The sequence below is a fragment of the Mirounga angustirostris genome, unplaced genomic scaffold (assembly GCF_029215605.1).
Source record: "Mirounga angustirostris isolate CCGP_5_RB_7025 unplaced genomic scaffold, mMirAng1.0.hap1 SCAF_8, whole genome shotgun sequence".
Lineage (NCBI taxonomy): Eukaryota > Metazoa > Chordata > Mammalia > Carnivora > Phocidae > Mirounga > Mirounga angustirostris.
In genome coordinates, this window is record NW_026991716.1 from 3,529,301 (window position 1) to 3,550,457 (window position 21,157).

General features: G+C 43.4%; 1 protein-coding gene across 6 annotated transcripts in view; it reads right to left on the reverse strand.

Moving 5' to 3' along the window:
- CARMIL1 (capping protein regulator and myosin 1 linker 1) overlaps positions 1-21,157 on the reverse strand; it is a 307,660-nt gene that overhangs the window by 31,056 nt on the left and 255,447 nt on the right. For all 6 annotated transcript variants that reach the window (XM_064597073.1, XM_064597072.1, XM_064597074.1 and 3 more), the window contains exons 30-31: positions 7,902-7,968; positions 7,488-7,684 (exon numbers count right to left, since the gene is read on the reverse strand). In XM_064597073.1, coding sequence (XP_064453143.1) covers positions 7,488-7,684; positions 7,902-7,968 — 264 coding nt within the window. The remainder of the gene's footprint in view (positions 1-7,487; positions 7,685-7,901; positions 7,969-21,157) is intronic.

The window sequence follows — 21,157 nt, forward strand, 5'->3', positions numbered from 1 at the left end:
GAAGGGGAGAGCAGAAATCCCATCCCTGAGCCAGCTGGAATGGGCTCCACCTGCACACAGAGAAAGGCTTTTGCAAAGAAAATAGGGCAGTAGAATGGCTGCTGTCAGTATTTGACAAATCAAGAAGGTAGATTTTGCACCTCTGGTGTATGAATACATGCTAAAAGGATAATTTGTGAATGCTTAGAAGATGAGCCAGTGATTACGAGGACTAATGACAATTCAGACCACCCTCCGTCAGGATTATGAAGATGAACACACCAAGGAAACACTGTGGGTGGTGTACCTGGATTCTGACGAGGTGGCTGCCAAATCTCTTATGTCTCCATAGGCCGGATGGAGAGAGATGGGCAGGAAGGAAGGACAATTAGTGTATTATTAGTAACTCTAAACACATAAACCCAAAGAGTGCTGATTAGTGAGCTGAATAATCATGGAATCTTACATGCATACATTAGACAGTAACAATCATGGAGAAGTGAGAGCTAAGCAATAAAGTCAGAAAATAAGGAAACCAAAGGATGTAAAATGAAGGAAATATAATAAAAGGACAAAAATTGATGAATTTGAGAGGACAAATAAAACTAAAGCTGATTCTTCCAAAAAAAAAAAAAAAGACTAATAAAAGAGACAACCTTGCAAAATTAGGAGAGGCAAAATAGATCAGAAAGGGAAAAAAACGGGACACAGCTATGGTTCAAATTAAAAAGTTCTAAGAATTCTACAAACAACTAAATGAACAATTAGATAAGTAGATGATATCCTAGAAAAATATCAATGGCCAAAATGGTCTCAAGAAGAATTAGGTAATCTGATTAGATCCGTAACAAAAGAAATCAAATCCCTAGGAGAGGAACTTACATATAAGCATCACCTGCACACAAACAACACATCAGGCCCAGAGGGTTTCCCAGGAGAACAGAAAATCTCCATTATATACAAACAGTTCCAGAGAAGAGGAAAGGGGACCTTCCGAACTAATTTTATGAAGATAGTGTAATTTTGAAACCCAAAGTAGGTGGATGGTCTAGACAAGATTAAGAAAAACTACAGGTCTCTCTTATTTACGCATATAAATTTAAAAAATCCCAAATAAAATATGGTAAACAAAGCCCAGCAGTATATTAAAACAAAGCAAGAATATACACCTGAAACTAATATAAACACTATATGTTAATCATACTAGAATTAAAAAAAAAAGAGTATCATAATTATTACCAAGACTGGTGTACCATTAGAAAGGTCTGTTATTGTGATTCACAATAGCAAAACAAAAGAGAAAAATAAATGATCAATTTCCAGAAATACTGAAGAAAAAAAAACCAATCAAATTAAACCCTCATTCACTGAAAAAAAATTAGCAAACTAGGAAGGAAACTTTCTCAACTGAATAAGTAACAGGAGAAACTGCCACATGCCTACCCAGTCTCGATATCAAACCGTGACTTAATTTGGTGTATCCACTGACCAAGTGAAACACATTATCTTCTCATGTTCTTGTACCTGGGGCTGGAAATATGGCTTACTTCTGGACAGTGAGATGTAACAGCAAGTATACCAGGACTTTGGGGTATGTTCACATTTCTTGATGCACGTACCCCCTTTTTCTCTGTCTGAAATACACTTACAAATACAGAAGATTATAGGCCTTGCCTGAGAGTGACCACTACCAGTTACCCAGATGATACAGCTATTAAAAAGTGCATACATCCACTCTCACCACTTTTACTCAACATAGTACTGGAAGACCTAGCCACAGCAATCAGACAAGAAAAAGAAATAAAAGGCATCCAAATTGGTAAAGAAGAAGTAAAACTTTCACTAAACATGACTACATATAGGAAAAAACCCAGAAGACTCCACCAAAAAACTAGTAGTACCGATGAGTGAATTTAGTAAGGTCGTGCGATACAAAATTAATATACAGAAATACATTGCATTTCTATACACTAGTAATAAAGTAGCAAAAAGAGAAATTAAGGAAACAGTCCCATTTATAATTGCAACAAAAAGAATAAAATACCTAGGAATAAACTTAACCAATGAGGTGAAAGATGTGTACTCTAAAAACTATAAAATACTGATGAAAGAAACTGAAGATGACACAAAGAGAAAGATATTCCGTACTCATGGATTGAAAAAATATATATATTGTTAAAATACTATCCAAAGCAATCCACAGACTTACTGTAATTCCTATCAAAATACCAATAGCATTTTTCACAGAATGAGAATAATCAATCCTAAAATTTGAATGGAACCAGAAAAGAACCCAAATAGCCAAAGCAACCTTCAAAAAGAACAACAAAACTGGAGATAACACATTCCCAGATTTCAAGATATACTACAAAGCTATAGTGATCAAAACAGTATGGTACTGGCACAAAAGAGGACACATAGATCATTGAAACAGAATAGAGAGCCCAGAAATAAACCCATGATTATATGGTCAATTAATCTTCAACAAAGGAGGCAAAAATATACAATGAGAAAAAGACAGTCTCTTCAACAAATGGTGTTGGGAAAACTGGATGGCTACATGCAAATGAATGAAACTGGACCACTTTCTTATACCATACATACAAGTAAACTCAAAATGCATTAAGGACCTACATGTGAAACTTAAAACCCTAAAAATCCCAGAAGAGAGAACAGACAATAATTTCTATGACACTGGCCACAGCAACATTTTTCTAGACATGTCTTCTGAGGCAAGAGAAACAAAACCATCAAAATAAAAAGCTTCTGCACAGCAAAGGAAATAATCAACAAAAGTAAAAGACAACCTACGGAATGGGAGAAAATAGTTGCAAATGACAAATCTGATAAAGGGTTAATATCCAAAGTATATAAAAAACTTCTACAACTCCACACAGCAAAAACAAATAAATAATCCAGAAGACATGAACAGACAAGTCTCCAAAGAAGACATACAGATGGCCAGCAGACATATGAGAAGATGTTCAACATCACTCATCACAGGGAAATGAAAATCAAAACCACAATGGGTTATCACCTTACACCTGTCAGAATGGTTAAAATCAAAAACCCAAGAAGCAACAAGTGTTGGCAAGGATGTGGGGAAAAAAGGAACCCTTGGGCACCGTTGGTGGGAATGCAAACTGGTACAGCCACTGTGGAGAATGGAGGTTCCTCAAAAAATTGAAAAAAAAAAAAAAAAAAAAAGAATTACCACATAATCTAGTAATTCCACCACTGGGTATTTGCCCAAAGAAAATGAAAACAGTAATTCAAAAAGTTACATGCACCCCTATGTTTATAGCAGCATTATCTACAACAGCCAAGATATGGAAACAGCCATAGTGTCCTTTGATGGATGGAAGGTGTAGTGCATACCACAGAATTATTACTCAGCCATTAAAAAGAATGAAATCTTGCCATTTGCAATGACATGAATGGAGCTAGAGAGTATAATGCTAAGTGAAATAAGTCAGTCCAAGAAGACAAATACCACATGATTTCACTCATTTAAGAAACAAAACAAAGAAAAAAGGAGACAAACCAAAAAACAGACTCTTAACTATGGAGAACAAACTGATGGTTCCCAGAGGGAGGGGATGGGGGGATGGAATAATACGTGAAGGGGTTTAAGACCACATTTATCACGATGAACACTAAGTAATGTACAGAATTGCTGAATCACTATACCTCATACCCGAAACTAATATAACACTAACTACTTTGGCTGCACAGAGATTTTTAAGTCCTTGATGAGGGACCGGCAAGATGACATCAAAATCCCTTCTAGCCTGGTCATACTGTGATTCTGCAATTCGAAGCATGTGGAGACAACTGATTCCCCAGGACTTAGTGTTTATTCATTAGAGTTGGTTTGTTTCATCACTGGAACCATGTCAGAAACTGTGGCAAATGAACGGTGACGGATCGTGCAGAGCAAAGCCATTGTAGGATATGGAACAGTCATTCAGAGGATGATCAAAGGCAAGTCAGTTACTTGCCCTGGGCTTCACATTCCCTAGAACGAAGAGATAGTCTGTAAAACTCCTTCCAGTGGAGAGGAGTCTAGTTAGTGGCCATTAGACCTGGACCCTGGCAGGTTTCCTGAATCCCAGTCCAATATTCTTTCATTCTTCTCTGCAGATGGATCTTCCTTTAGGGAATACTTTTCCCCTACGGTTATGCGAGGTGAGGCAGCAGAAGCAGTAGCTAGCTGGCATCGGATGCGTATGGAGCCCTTGTGGGCCCTCCTGCCACACCTGCCTGTTGACCGACACTGTCAGAACGAGTTTCTCAGGTTCACATGCAGACAGGCAGCCACTCGGCCACGCTCTGGCTAATGTCACTGTCAGACCTGACCCATCAAACCTCCTCGGTGTGAGTCTGAGTGCTTCACAGCACCTCCAGCTGACCGGATAGGACTCCAAGGACCAAAGAGGAGCCGCAGAGGAAAGCAGCCTGGGTCTTTGAATGACCACTGTGGGGTCCCCTGAGCAGACACACCCACAATGGACTATGATATGAGCGAGAAACACATCTGGAAATACTGGGGATGTGGCATAATATCTGTGCCCCCTTTCCCTCCTCACCTGTTGTACCTGTTATACTGGCTCATTTTGGTGCCTTTGAAAATGGCACTGCCACTCTTTACCCATGTGAAGCTCTCATCCCAAAAGCAGACTTTCTAAAAGTCACTTCTACTAAGAAAATAATTTTTGAATATGAATTTATAAATTAGTGTGCTTGCTCCTTAATAAACATGAGTAAAAATCTCCCCAAATTAGAGGAGCTAAGAGTGATATGTATCCATTTCTAGGGATGTTTTTCTCTTCCTTCCCCATTTCAGTGTCAGGGAGGGGCAACAGGAGACACAGAGAAAAGCAAGTATCAATATAGTAAATAGAGTTAATGCTAATAAAATGAAAATATTAGTTTTGAGGAACAATATTTACATTTAATAAAGGATTATATACGTTTATTCCATTTATTTGTCATGATGACACAATGATGTGGGCAGTGCTGGGATTTTAGAAGCAAGCTGGCTCAGGCTCAGAACGATCCCATGTCCAGACACACACTGCCAGGGAAAGGGAGAACCTGCAAGCTGAATCTCACATCCTTGGTGAAGAAGCCAGATCCACTTGGACCCATGACCACAACCCATGGTTTTAGGCCACAGGCTTGTGCCACCAGCCGAGTCCCTCGGATGGAAGAGCTGGGCATGAGCAGGACCTGTGAGCCGGGCTCTGCTGTGGGCAGAGTTCAAATCTCTCCGGCATATACCTACTACGTTCCTCCACCAGCACTCTGTCTCCACTTTCTTCCCTTCCCTTCTCAGTTTTTAAATTCTGTTCACAACATTCTCTTCCTGTGGGTCGCCTTAATCAAGGGGAAACAAACCATCATCTCAGGTACAAGTTACACTGCTAATGACTCTCCACGTGGAAAGAGCCAAAGAGGAGCCATTCAGTAACCAGCGAGAATCTAGTGTGGAGGTCATCTTCTTCCCTATCTAAAAAGCCTCTTCCTTACTTAAAAAAAAAGTTTATTCCTTTAAGAATATGTAATAGTGGGATGCCTGGGTGGCTCAGTCAGTTAAGCGTCTGTCTTCGGCTAAGTCATGGTCCCAGGGTCCTGGGATCGAGTCCCACATTGGGCTCCCCGCTCAGTGGGAGCCTGCTTCTCCCTCTGCCTCTGCTTATGCTCTCTCTCTCTTTCTCGCTTTCAAATAAATAAATATTTTAAAAAGAAGAAAAAGAATATGTAATGGTGTACTAAAATGTTAAAATCAAGTAAATCAGAAAACAAAGCACTAAAGTTGTTTTCTTTTGTTTTTCTGAAACCATGTCAAGCTATTCAGGTTTGAATGAGAAATAAACTAAACACAACTAGCCTGAGGTAGTTTGAATAAATCACTGACCAGACAGATAATTACTGTGACCTTCATCCACTTCTGTCTCCAGTCATCTACCTATCGTTCAATAAGTACGGTTGAGCATCTACTATGTTCTAAAAACATACAGAGCACTGAAAATAAATCCTAGGATAATAAACCACACGCCTTCCTACATGGAGCTTACAGACAGAGAGTGTTTAGAGAACACTATGGTGAGAGGTATAAAAGCAGCTATAACAGCTATGAGGAGCAGGCACTGGAGGAGCCATGGCCTCCATGGAGGGTTGTTCAGGTTGTGCACCGTGCAAAACCAGTCTGTGAGAATGAACTCCCCTGGAGTCATGTAAGCACAGACCTATGGGAACACAGAGGTGGAGACAGGGAGGGTTTCCTGGAACACTGAGGCAAGTGGAGATCTGAAAGATAAATGGTCGTCAGCCCAAGAGATATGTGGGGCATGGAGGGGAAGTGACAGGAAGAAGGCTGCAGCTCTGTGGAGGCCTGAGACCCAGGCTGGGAAGCAGCAATGTCAGGGATGACTAGGAGGAAGGCAGACAGCAGATCAGGGTTGGCAGTGGGGACCTGGTGTTCAGGATCATATCACAGTTTCTGAATTGTCAATGCTCCGTGCAGGGCAGGCGCTAGGAGGGATGCTCCGTGGGTGGCAGGTGCTGGGAGGGAAAGGTGGGTTTACAGACAGAGAAGCTCCCAGTTCTGAATGTGCGGAGCCCGAGGTGCTCTGGGACACTTAAGTTCAGGAGGCAGGGGAACACTTGAGCCCAGAGCAGAGCAGACAGGGCAGAAGTCAACAGACGGTAACCACGGGTTCTGACCACGGGGCCCAGGCAGCAAATAACACACTCGATGCCCTCACCAGCGGGGTGGGTGGAAAAGAAGCGTGCGGGCCTCAGAGGCCCACGGGAAATCGCTTTCGGGAAGGATGGGGTTTTCTGCGTCAGGTAAGCGCTGAGACATCAAGTGAGAGGACAGCGGACAAGCGCGCACAGGATGCGGCCGGGAGTGACCTGGGGCAGCTGCAGAGGTGGCCGGGCGCAGAGCGGACTGCGGAGCAAGGAAGGTGAGCAAGAGAGACAGCAGGTGCGGAGGACACGAGCCCGAGAGCCGCTCAGCACCAACAACCCCATCTCCCCCGGCAGGCGCGGGAGCTGCCGCGTCGGGGCACCAGAGCGGCTCCCCCGACGGCCTCTGCACCCCTGCGGGCTCGCACGTCAGCCAAGGCAGAGGATCGGCAGCGCCCAGGACCGGGCGCGGACGGGGAGTAGCGTGTGCACCCCCGAGTCACGCACAAGCACTTTCAATCACCAGCAAATGCTCTGGTGCTTATTTTCCACCGTGTCGCACTCAGACGTGAAAAATTCCACACACGCCGCCGATTTGTCGCACCCACGCGGCCGCTGTTTTTCTAAGGGCTTCTTCCAAGGGCACCTGCCCCGAAGCGCTGGGAACCTCCAGCAGGGTCTTTCCAGAAACTGCTGCGCGCCCTGCGGCCAGGCTGTGCCCGAGCGCCCGGCGGGCCGGTTCTGCTGCCCGCGCCCACCGCCCCGCCCCGGGGCGGAAAGGGCGAGGGGAGAGGGGCCCTCCCGGCACCTACCGCCGCCCGCGTGGGCTGCTGCTTCTTACTCCGCTTTGGCCTTAACTTGGTGAAGTGCTCCAGCTTCTTCCCCTCCTCGGAAGGCAGCTCGGACACAAACCCCGAGCTCCGCTTCTCCTGCCGCGCGCACGGGAAAGGCGGGTCCTCGACGTGAAGGGGCACCTCCTCCAGCGCTTTGTCGAGATCAAACTCCATCTCTGAAATAAAGCAGAGCCCCGTGCCCACGCATTACACAACTCCGCAAAGTCACTCCACCACGGAATGGCAAACACGGGCTCACAAACCACTTCACGCGCCCCGTCCACACTCACTCACACACAGCATCCCGGGGAGGCATCCCGGAGGCGGTCCGAGGTCCGCGCTGGGGGTGTCTCGTGGTTACAGGGAAACGGCGGGCATTCGGAAGTAACTCACCGAAGGCTCTGGAAACAGGTCGCAGCATCCGGCTATGGATACTCTTCCTTTTGGACTTCGGGGTCATCTAGCAATGAAATAAAGAAAGCACTGAGGTATCCACAGGAAACTTGCCTTGCAGACTTCGGAAACCTTTCTGGGGTGGGTGGTGGGTGGAGAAACCTCTGGGCTCAAATGTTTACACTACTTGTTTTGCTGCTTCAGAGGGTGGTTGGTCACATCTGACAGCCTGACTGGAAAGACTGAACCCATACATTTCTAAATGTTTATAATGTTCTCAGCTGATACAGCCCCCTGCTTGCTTCTTGCCTCCAGGCCTAACCAGTTACCTTCTATTTATATGGCGGAAAGGAACAATGAAAGATACGGAATGTAATTCCAAGCTGCGCATGAGGATATTAAAATGGATATTAAAAAACAGATTAAGGGGCGCCTGGGTGGCTCAGTCGTTAAGCGTCTGCCTTCGGCTCAGGTCATGATCCCAGGGTCCTGGGATCGAGCCCCACGTCGGGCTCCCTGCTTCGCGGGAAGCCTGCTTCTTCTCCCACTCCCCCTATTTGTCCCTCCCTCACTGTGTCTTTCTCTGTCAAATAAATAAATAAAATCTTTAAAAAAAAAAAAAAACAGATTAAAAGATTGCAAACACCAGTCACTAACAATTGAAACTACAACTATCCACTGCTCGTTACCACCAGAACATCAAACATTATTGATGCAAGGCAATGCCCAACTCTTTGTCCCTTTCAGGATTTAAGCACTGTAACTGTTTTGTTTCATACTTTTGCCACTGAGATTTTGATCTTTATATTATGGGCAAAGGCTAACTGGGAAAAAGATGCCATGACTTGGAAGTCCGTCTGCTGTCACTTCTCAGTAAGAGTCCTTCATCCTGTTAGTCTTCTAAAAAATGAAACCTAAACCCAAACCGCCAAAACATCTTAAGCATTGGTGCCAACTGTTGATGATGTAAAGCCAAATCTAAAGAGGGTAATTAGCTTCTCCCGCAACAGGACCACAAGCGTGAAAACGGGAGGTCACCTAGAGAAACGAATTTGAAGGAAGAAACTGAGTCACAGAGATGACAACAGCTCCCATTCGAGCCGGCATTAGGAGCAGCATCGGGGACAGACCCATTGTGAGGCTGGCCCAGCATCCCTCCGAACCGCACCCTTCAAAATCAATATACAGATGAATGGACTTGAGGGATGTTTTAATTGGTCTGATACTGGAAACTAGCATTTGTCTAAAATAAGAGATAACAGAACTTACTTGGTAGTCTTTCATTTAATAGGGTGCCATGTAAGGCTTTCTCAAAAAACATCCACACAGTTGACACTCTTTGGTTCAAGGAATGAATGGTACATACTGACCTTTAAAGCAAACAACTTTACAGTTCTAACAATTTTATGCCAGATTTAACAATAGTATCCTTTCGCTGTTACTTATTATTGAGAGAAAAGGGAGAGAAAAGATGAGCAATTACATTTAAATCCAGACTGGTCTTCCCGAAATATACAGTGAAAACTTGGTGATTTGGTTCTTTCAAGGTTTAGTTAAAGGCAGATGATCTGAGGAATATCTATTTGTAAACAACAGGCTTTGTGGGTTCAGTAAAAAACACAGTCAATCCAATGCAACTGGAAAGGGATCCAGCTTCCAGGTTGTTCTCCCCTCAAAATGCCCTTGCAGTCGACTGAACAGGATAGTGGACTGACTGGTCTATTCATAGGTGAACCTCTAAAAATAATTAATTTTCAGGAGACACAAACTCCTGAAATATACGCTATGTTTAATGAAAATGTCTTTAGTATTCCAACCACTTTGTGCACAACCTTGATGGGTAAAAGGATCAAGAAGCAGCTGGGGATATAATTTCCAGCCAATTTGTTTAGACAGCCACAAATAAAGAAGAAAGAGGTTTAAAAATGCATGGAATGACGATGTCTTCCAACATTTTTTCCTGTGACTCTTGATTAGATTTTATAGAAAGAGTGTTCATGGGCAAAAATAATCTGGCTCGTTTCCCTACATAACCTTTATAACAGAGGCCAAATGTGTGTAAAACACATGACAATTATGACATTTCAAATATATTACAATTTTAAATATATGAAATGGAATTTTATGTATAATTATATATAAAAGAATACATAGACTACATAATATTTATAAGCATATGAAAATATAAAGAGACATTTACAAACTGATGCCAATCTGTAACTAGGTCATTCAGCTCAACCTAATTTTACAGACAAACTGAGGAATTTAGGAAATCATCAGGATATTTGATGGCAGACATCAACCAAAGGGAAACTAGTTCGCTCTTCTTGGTTTGACTTTCTAATGCTTCAAAGCTATCCTTCATTTCATATGCTCTGTACAAGAGCAAATACCTCCTAATTGCATTTCACATGAAACTCTCCCACTGTATGTGACATATCTGTTAGTTTCGAAGTTTTTGACATTTGGACAGGGACAATGGACTTTTGCTAAAATAGGCAGGACTCGAAATCAGACTAGTTTCTGAAACTGGTATTAAGAATGCAACTCAATTTTAGACATTTCTTCTGATACACGAAAAGTTTCATGATCTCTTTCTTATGGTTTAAGTATAACAATGGGGGGGGAGTGAATTTTATTTCTCTCCTATTTTTCTTTCCTTTCTTTCGAATTTTTTCTTCCTTAACAGTTTTAGATAAAAAACTGAACTTGCTCACTCTTTACTGGCTTACTCCTATGATCCCGTTACATATAAACCTAAAGCAAGAGGAAATATAACAATGAGCTATGACTATCTACCCAAGTATATATTTAGGAACAAATATTCTATGTTTCTCCAGAAATCTGGTTTATATGTACTCCTGCCAACCCCCCTCACACCTGTTGATTAGGTAAGTTGCAACCTGGGGGGGAAAAAAATCTAGTTTACCAGCCTCTTCAGAACTGTTAACACTCTTGTATCAAAATGAAAGGGCTAATTTTCTCAGGCTATTTCCTAGTCTTCATTTCCTGCCCTGGACATTTGTCAATGAGTATTTACTGACAGGAGAAATCAAGAAGTGCCCCTCAGATGAAGAGGGTCAGGGCCTGAAGCAGAAGAGGTACACATACCAAAGGACTCTCTACAAATCAATTCATGGTTAACTATTATTTTAGGCCTAGACAAAATTACTTTATAAATGCATTTTGTAATAAATTATTTTCAAATTCACATACTCAGGAAATAGGAAGAACAGTGTTGAACCCTTTAAAAAGTAACTTTAGAAGGAAAACCCTACATGCAAGACTTCTTTCTCATCCTGACATCACCAACCATCAATAAATCCCCACTGTGGCCAACTACGGATGAAAGGCAGGGCCCTATTCTCTAGGAATCAAAAGCAACACAATGTCTACGTTGCTCAGAAATCTTACTCATCTGATCTGATTTTTATAATGGAATTAAAACAATTCTCGTGTCACTCAAGTGATAGGTCTACTTTAATGCTTTGACTTAGGCTGGAGTCTGACGAACAGCACAACATTTTTTTCCTGTTAAACTCACTTTTAACATGTAATTCCTAACATACTTTTTTTTTAAAACGAGAGTTAAATTGTTTCTATCACCACAAAAATAGGATGGAGAAGCTGCCTTGTTCATTTTATCAAGTTCGTGCAAAGAATAATAAACAACACTCTCACTTTGAGCTCAAGAATCCCTAATTTTCTTTTCCCTGAGGTTAAAACAAAAAAGCAAAAAACAAAACAAAAACACTGTTGGTTAAAAAAAAAGCTGGGAACTGAATTAGGAAAATTCTTCTCATACAAGAAGCAAATCATGATGCCAATTTTCTACAACCCTGGGAAGCAAGAATCAGGAAAAACAAAACAAAACAAAACCCGGACATTTAAGTAATCACACTTTTTTTTTTTTTTTTTTGTATACAAAGGGAAAAACCACCTCTCCCCTCTTGAAGGTTGGTACCCTCTTCATCAACACTCTGCTTGGTTTTAGGCACAGCTAGGATCTTTTAAATTCATCGCCTGTTTTGCTAGCTGAACCATCTTGTAAAATCCAATCTTGTCTCTAAATTGCTGCCTGTTTCACGCAGGATCCACAGATGGATGACGACACTTGAGTCTCCAAAAAAACCAGCCGGGCAGCGCAGAAGCAGATGGGGCACAAGAAAGCAAAGTAGTACAGCCAGAAACTGCAGAGCCACCAAAAAATACTTACACTTGTACAGCAGAGAGTCTCCATGCAGCAAAAAGGAAGGAAAAAAATATGAATGGAAGAGAGATAAAGCAACAGCATTACAAGAACAGGGGAGGGAGAGACACGGTTCACAAACAAACAGAAAAGCTCCATAAAAAGCCTTCATAGCAAAGAAACAGGGCAAGAATGAGGCCAAAATATTGGCTTAACACATCCATTCTGGCTCTTTATAAGCAGAAGCACAATTATAGCTTGAAAATAGCAGAAACTCTTACAGATGTTACCTCCTTTGTTAAGTGCATACAGAATGCCACCTACAAACCCCATAAGGTAGTGACCCCATTTGGGGAATGGAGACGTCATCAGCTCCAAAGGCACACGGTGGACAGACCACTGGATGGACACTGGAAAACTCCATGCAGGTTTTGGTTCTTGGGTCAAACTGCTAGACCCAGAAACAACATGGGGACAAAGTGTTTCCGGGCGTGTCAAAACATCCCATCTGGGGATCTTTCTCTACCATCCTATGCTCCCCCACTACACTTTAGGATGAAGTAGCTTTGAATTCTCTCTCCCCCTCAGTCACCAAAGCTTTTCAGGAATGGAGCTGATGCCAGGTTCTAGAATAACTACCTACCCACAGTGTTATCAAGGGTGATGATACCTTATGCGTTATATTTCACATTCAGTCTCTAATTAAATAATTTTTTAAACCCCACTGATCACCAACAGTTGTTAGGTCATCTCCTTAATGCTAGAAAATTTATGAGTTTTTAAAAACATAACCAAAACACAAGTCCAGTTATAGAATGTCAGGCTTTGTGAAAGCAAAGTACTTGGTGGGGGTAGGGGGGTGAGGGAGTCTTCCAAATTTCCTGAAAACACACCCTGAGGAAGACTACCTACTCCATCTACCTGGGGATGACTCTTCTTTTCCCAAGTACCTTATTTTTTCTGTGCCGATTTTTCTTAATGCACAACACGATGAAATAATGGGGCCCTGCAATCTGGGGATGGGAGGGTCTGGGTCTCTTTAGGAAAAAGGTGGCACAGCGGCGCCTGGGTGGCTCACTCAGCTGAGCATCTGACTCTTAATTTCAGCTCAGGTCATGATCTCAGGGTCGTGGGATGGAGCCCTGTGGCAGGTTCTGCGCTCAGTGCAGAGTCTGCTTGGGATTCTCTCTCTTCCTCTCCCTGTGCCCCTCTGCTGCTCACACGTGTGTGCTATAGAGAAATCAATAAAATCTAAAAAAAACCCAAAAAGGTGGCACACCAGTCAGAGGCATTCCCCATAACCATCGCCAACAACACCATTATCATCAGCATATTATCTGCTTATCAGAGAGGCTTCCATCAGCAACGTGCCAAAAAAGCCTGTCTCCAGACTCATTTCATACTGTATTAGGTAATTTTCTTCAAATAGATTTCATTTTAGGATTCATTAAATTAGATTGAAACAGCACAGCCTTGCTAGATGAAAGGAGGAAAAGTAAAAATACATTTTCACACATTCTTGAATTGCCTGAAATAAAGACTCCTGCTCCCCTTTGTAAACACACACCCCTTCGAAAGTTTCCTTAAAGATAAAACTATGGATACATACATGAGTGAGTTACAGCTGATGGTTAAGTCTCATGGATAATTTTAGACTTCCCTTCTTTTTGTGAAAGGTTAAATCAACAAGAGAAGTGCTCTGTCCCAATTATCCACCTAAAGATCATTATAAGTGAAGGTGAGGGACCTTTCAATTGGTTCAACTCCTAAAATGACAGGCAAGCAAAAAAAAAAAAACAAAAAAAACAAGTTCCTATGAAGAGGGAAACCATGGCAACAGACGGCTCAACTTTTCAATGGAACAAAGGTCATTAGCTCACGCCTCTACTCCTTCTTTTTGGAACTCCGTTAACTATATCGACTTCAACAGCTCCCATTACAATAGGAGAAGGACCAGTGAGTGAAGAGAGGTCATCCTCTCTTAAGAGCAGGTCTCACGCTCAAGGCTTTGGCATTCAAGAACTGAGCTCTAATCCTGAATCTGCCCTTTACGGGGCTGTGGAGCTTTGGCCAATGTTTTTGTAACATCAGGCTAGCTTTCTAGTTTGTAAAATAAGGTTAAATAAGATAAAGTGAATATAAAGTGTTTATAGTGCCATTCAACGGCCTCACAGCACTTCAATAACTGGTAGTGACTTTGAACATTAGTAATACTATCATCTTTCCATCACCTGCTCCCAAGTCAAAGATCAGCGGGTGAGGACGCACACGTAAGTAGTAGACTTACAATAGCCAAAAGCTGGGAACAATCTAAAAGCCTATGGAACAGGGAAATGATAACTCAAATGAAACATAGTGAAATGATAGAACAACAGTTAAAGGGGGAAAACAGGGGGCGCCTGGGTGGCTCAGTTGGTTAAGCAACTGCCTTCGGCTCAGGTCATGATCCTGGAGTCCTGGGATCGAGTCCCACATCGGGCTCCTTGCTCGGCGAGGAGCCTGCTTCTCCCTCTGACCCTCCCCCCTCTCATGTACTCTCTCTCATTCTCGCTCTCTCAAATAAATAAATAAATCTTTAAAAAAAAAAAGGGGGGGGGAAGCTTCACATGTAACAACATGAATAATCCTCAAAAGGTAATATTGAATGAAAAACGCAAGTTTCGGAAAAATACACATGGCATGATGCCATGGATGTAAATTCTAAACCATACAAAGTAACACTATATATTGTTCATGAATCCATGTATGTTTGAACATACAAAGTAAACAGGAAGCGTCCAAACTCAGGACAGTGGTGCCTCTGAGGGAAGGGGGAGGAGAGAGAGAACGTCGGTAGTGGTGGAAGGAGGCTACGACTTTATCAGGAACGTTTTATATTATTTAAGATTCAACAAGTATTTACTGAGCACCTACTGCGTACCAGGCCCTCTTGAGAAGGGGGATGGTATAGCTGACTCAGAGCAGATGGTGTCCATGTCAGGTTGTTGGGCTGTTGGTAACACCAAGTTCATTAGGTGGGGACCTGCCAACCGCTCCATTATAAGAGTACCTTCCCCCTTGGGAATTAATAGTAAGTCTTTGAGGCGATACCTCCGTTTCATGGGGATGACCCCATTTTCAAACAACCATCAACAATCCTTACCTGAATGAACTAATACAATGCGGACTACAAAATTGTACCTTTGCACTTTTATCATCATTCCCGCATTTATTAGGTGCCATCCCCTGCAAAGATCAACTATTCCTTTAAAAAGTCCTCTGTATCCTCCTCTTTTTAATTTTCTTAGTATTGCTATGGACTCATGGATGTTTTAAAATTAATTCAATCTATCATAAGCTATTACTGTCATTATTCTTTCTGGTGCTCAGAATGTCCCAGCGGGAGCCATTTCAATCTGGATTTTGTAGCCTTTGAAATTATCCCATTGGATTTGGAACCAATCCCTGCTTTTTGATACAAGATATCCTAGGCTCACCTTCTGCTTTTCTGTGCACTTCTAGAATAGATATGGGTAATCCCTGTTTAATGAACTAGGTTACAAAAATTAAATTATTTCCTACCAGATTTTCAGCTGAGTCACTGCTCAAGGGGAACCAAAACTCATTCTTTTTTCTTTTTTTTAAGATTTTATTTATTTATTTGAGAGAGAGAGAGAGAGTAAGAGAGAGCATGAGAAGGGGGAGGGTCAGAGGGAGAAGCAGACTCCCTGCCGAGCAGGGAGCCTGACGTGGGACTAGATCCCGGGACTCTGGGATCATGACCTGAGCCGAAGTAATTTCTATGCATTTCCATTTTTAAAAGGTTGAGCTGGTGTAGATCTCCATGAAAAAAAAAAGATGCCTAATCCTTTTGTGCTGACGGTTGGACAGTAACAGGTTTTAAACTCTAGCGAGAGTAGGGGTAACGTAAGCTATAACTCTGAGAGAGCTGCAATAAATCTGTGGACAAAAGGGGGAACAATATGTAGAGATTTAGTGAGAGGCTATTTCCTACTGAACACATCATTAAATCCAGCTATTCACATCACCCTTATTAACTTTCATATCCAGAGCCTCATTTCATATGGCAGTTAAAATGGCATCACGGTGTTAAAACAAAAGCATTCAGGGAGTAGCACTGATGAGAGCCTATTGTGAAAATCACAGGAGGGAACGATTTGTACATTAACATGATTCACTTCCTTACTCTCCAGATCTGCACAATTTTTTTTTTTGATGCAAGAAAATTAAAAATCTTTCTCTTCCCAACTCTGTCATGTTTTCTCCAGGAAACAGTTAATGGCTTACTTTTTGTTCATTCTCACTCATCGTGTAACTGATGCCAAAGTGAAGTTTCACACTCGCATGTTTCCTTTAAAAGTAGCTATAATTTAATGCATTTTTCTTAAGAGCTGTCCAAAGAATGAAAGTACTTGGTACCAACTGCAAGCAAATATCTTACCTTGAGAGCCCCTGTTAGTGCTGCTGGGCTCAGAAGCATGATGCTTATGAACACGAGCACCAGGTACGTGCCCCATGTAGTATTATTATAAAAAAGAGAAGTACTTTATTGCAGTATTAAGCACAATGTTATTCTAATAGTCATGAAAAGTTGAGGAAGATTTTAACTTTTTTAATTGCAAAAGAATGAATAAATAATGAGGGAAAACTCGAAGTATTAAACTTGAGAGAGGTATTTAAGTCCCTACTAGATCTTTGGAAAATCCACGTGAAAACGGAGGGTAGGAATGAGGCGGCTGGGAGATTTAAAAACTCGCCTTCGGAATGGACGTCATGGCTCAGTGACATCAAGAGGAATAATCAAAATTAGCCTAAAATGCTTAATGTAACCCATTTACTCTGTCCGTAGGATATCAACTCTATAAAGATGACAAAAATTAATCGTCAATACTACCACCACCACCCCAAAAACCAGACAAATCCTCTAACAAAATGGGGCATCTGGGTGGCTCAGTCAGTTAAGCATCTGACTCTTGATCTCAGGGTCATGAGTTGTTTAAGCCCCTCATGGGGCACCACACTGGGCATAAAGCCTACTTAAAAAAAAAAAAAGTTTTGAATCCTATAACAATTTACTCTACTGTTTAAAAAACTTGAGTCCAGTAAACCCCAGTGGTGGTAAGTAAAAAGAGTAGATGGTGGAAGGGCCTGATGCCTTGGGATGCTGATTGGAGAGCTGTAGCGGCCAATCAGCAATCAGGAGATGTGGTTCTCCCTGGATCTCCTGGATCTCCAAGCTCTCCTAAGACTAAGTCTTATAACTCCTTGTCCTAAACCTCCAACCTCAAGCAGAACTTGGGGTAAAGATGGTTTACCACCCAAACTCTATAAAAACCTGATCTGGCTCAGAAACCAAGGTCTTTGTCCTGTTCAGTTCAACTCTGATTAACATCCCTTCTGAATGGATTCTCCAGTGAGACTCAGAAGAGAATGGATTCTCAAGACACCTCTCTCCAAATTACAGATCCACTAGTTTGATAGTTACTTGCTCATAACCTTCAATCATTATTATTAACACAGTCTGCTTCATTTGTGAGGAAACCTGCCAAAAACAAGGCAATATTGTTTGCCACCTGTGATTTTTCGTTGGCTTTGGCTGCATTTTAAAGTGAGTTAACTATTTGCAACCCATTTGCTACAGGGAACAGTGAGATAAACTGTCTATCAAAGACATGTCCTACATGCCACTATGGTGGTGTATTATAACCAAAGAAGACCGGCTTTCGAAAGCACATCGGTACAGTCTCTACCTGTTGTCCTGACCTAATATTAACTATATGGCAAACCCTACATGAATGCCCTTCGTTGACATTCTCCAACATTTAAGATTTCAGTATCAAATAACTGCATACAGGTGGCCAATTGATCCAGTTACCTGGGGAGTCGAGGCCACACAGGGCTCAACCAGCAGCATTTCTGTGGTTTTGCTATGCCCACGACAGAGGACGCTCTGAAGTGTTTTTTAGGAAAAGACCATTTTGGCCACGCTGACTTGGATGTGGCTTTGGGGGATTTCAACTGAGTGCTTGCTCAAGGGCGGAGGTCAACCTGAAGCAGCTTCCAGAGGAAAACCCTGGCTTGTTTGCAGGTACCCACCCTCTAGCTCAGCTCTGGTTAGGCAGTCCTCTCTCTGAGCAAGAGAAATGGTCACATGGCTCAATTTGATAATCAGACGTCAGGTCTGCAGCTTGCCACACGAATTCCCGAGGCTAAGGCCCCCCCCTTCCCAGCGAGCAGAACGGAGCACCACACAGGCAGAGCTGGGGACAGATCCCGAGCTTGGCTTTAACATCCTTGTCCGTTTTTTTACCCCTCTTAACTCTGTTCACTCACTTTACCTTTTAATTTCTATTTTACTAATTACAAAATATGCCCCTAAAGTAGTTTCTCAAGGAAAGCAGAACATGTATAACTCCAAGAAGCAACTATATAAATAAGGTTATACAATCTAAACTAAAATATATAAAAGAAATGCAGTTATATCTGGAGCATGGAAGTAATTTGTTTTTGGTCTAGTTTCCAAGTGTGGTTTTCAGTCTGAAAGTCAGGATTTTCGGCAGAACATACATCAAGGGCCAAAGCTAAAAACCATTACTTTATATTTTGATTTTGTTAAGGAATAGGCTAGGGGCGACTGGGTGGCTCAGTCAGTTAAGCGTCTACCTTGGGCTCAGATCATGATCCCGGGAGTCCTGGGATCGAGCTTCCTCTCCCTTCTCTCCCAAATAAATAAATAAAATCTTAAAAAAAAGAAAAAGAATAGGCTTGTGAGAGATGTTTGACCACAGCCCTGGTAGACGCGAAATCAAATACCAAACTCCAGCAGTGATAGCGGTTTCCTCGGAGTTTGGAGAAACCAAGAATTTGGAGAGGCCAACTTTGCTCTGAATTTCCACATGAGAGCTGCAGAATGAAGACGACCTCATCCCAACCCCGATGAGTATCCCTCAACTACAACTGGTACACTGACAGACTGACGTCGAATCACGAAGGCCATCGAGTGTGGCCTGCTTCTACTCAGGCGGTCCCCCGCACCTGGGCTCCCTCCCCAGCCACCTACAGCTTAGCCCCTGCTTTCCGTCATTCCCAAATTTCAGCCCGCGTTATTCCAGCCTGCTCGTTCCCTCCACAGCAAGCCTCTACTTTCAGGAGATATTTGGTTAAGCCTCCAACTCTATCAGGAGATATTTGGCTAAACTTCAAACTCCATCAGGCAAGAAGGAAAGCCAGGAAACCAAACATGAGGCAAACAGCATGGCCTGATTCGCCAGGAGTGAATGTGGACTGACCACGTATGTTCTCTGAATGGGCGGCTCGCAGAGGCAGAGAGCCCTCTGTCCCAGGTCTCTCTGCTGCTCGTTCCCGTCCGTTCAAACACAAGCTAGAATCTTGCCCAGTCCACTGACAGGAAGGTCAAACCCCGTAAGGACAGTAGGCCTGCAGTCATGCAGACCCGGCCCACCGAGCTCCTGGTGCAAAACCCTTGGGCATGGGCTCTTTCTCACCCAACCTCCCCAGCCTTTGCTGCCAGTGACCCAGGCCATCCCGAAGACCAGGGACCCAGCAGAGAGGGCACGGGCTTGGGACTCGGCTCAGTGACAGTGCAGCGCCCAGCTCTGGCTGTCCCTTAACTAGCCGTGTGCTCTGGGGCAAGTGTCTCAGCATCTCTGGACTCTGGGAGTCTCATCTGAAAAATGGGCTAAAAGAGCTCCCACACATGGATACCGTATGTCTGTGGCGGAGGGGGGGGGCTTTTCTCCTTTTTCCCTATACAACTTGTAGAGAGTTTAGATCACTGAGGACATAACCTATAATCTCATTCTTCGAACCTCATAAAGATAACCTTTTCATGCAAGGAATTACTTTTTTTTTTTTTTTTAAAGATTTTATTTTATTTTTTTTTAGAGAGCGAGCGAGAGAGAAACAGCATGAGAGGGGAGAGGGTCAGAGGGAGAAACAGGCTCCCCGCTGAGCCGGGAGCCCGATGTGGGACTCGATCCCAGGACCCTGGGATCATGACCTGAGCCGAAGGCAGAGGCTTAACCATCTGAGCCACCCAGGCGCCCCGCAAGGAATTAGTTTCTAGAGTCTGCAGAGAAATGTGTTACTGACATTTGATGGAATTCGCTACACAGAAATCAGAAAGACATAAATCCTGTACTCTTAAGGAGCAGAGAATCTTGTAGGGAAGCAGAGCCAAGCAATAACCGGAACGCAAAGCCATGCCATTAAACAAGATTTACTGAGCGATTATTACATGCTGGGCACTGAGCAATAGACACCGGGAGATGTGGTCAACAGCACAACCCAGGTCCCTGCCCTCCAGGAGCTGAGAGTCCAGTGTGGGGAGGTGGGCAAAACATACCTCCAGGAGTAAATAAGATCATTTCTGGTGGTGATCAATGCTGAGAAGACAAAAGGCGGTAATATGGTGGAAGGACTGGAGGGAAGTGAACAAAAGGGAGTGCAGGACCAGGTGGAGACAGACAGGCAGGGGCCTCACAGACCTGAGGGAAGCGTATTTATTCTGGGCGCAATGGGAGGCTGTCGGAGGGTCCGACACCTGGGACATGAGTAGGTTCCCAGGCTGTTGGGTAGGAACTGACAGGTTGCAGAAAGGCAGGAATGGAGGCAGGACTGCGGGCTGCCAGCGTGCATCAGGGGTACAGGCAAGAACCGAGGGTGGTGAGGCTGAGGGACAGAGCGGGACTGGGCAGTACGGGAAAGGGACAGCTTGAGCCTGCGGGTAGAACCAGTGTCATACATGGGGCTCGGGCGTGCTCGGGAGGCGGGGGGTGGGTAGTCTGTGGCTCTCTGTTGTGGACACCATCTAGTTCAGATGTCAGGGAGAGGCTGAATATACAAGTCTGTAGCTCGGGGTAAACAGACGTAGAAAGGAGAGTGGTTTCGGAGCTGGGGAGGTGGTCTGGTAAGCGTGTCTACGCTGCGGTGCGCGTGCGGACTACATGCTCCCACCAGCTGCTGAGCCCACTCACACCGACCGTGCCAACTGGACATCTCAGCCGGGGCCTGGCGGGCACCCCCACTCAACACATCCACTACTGTC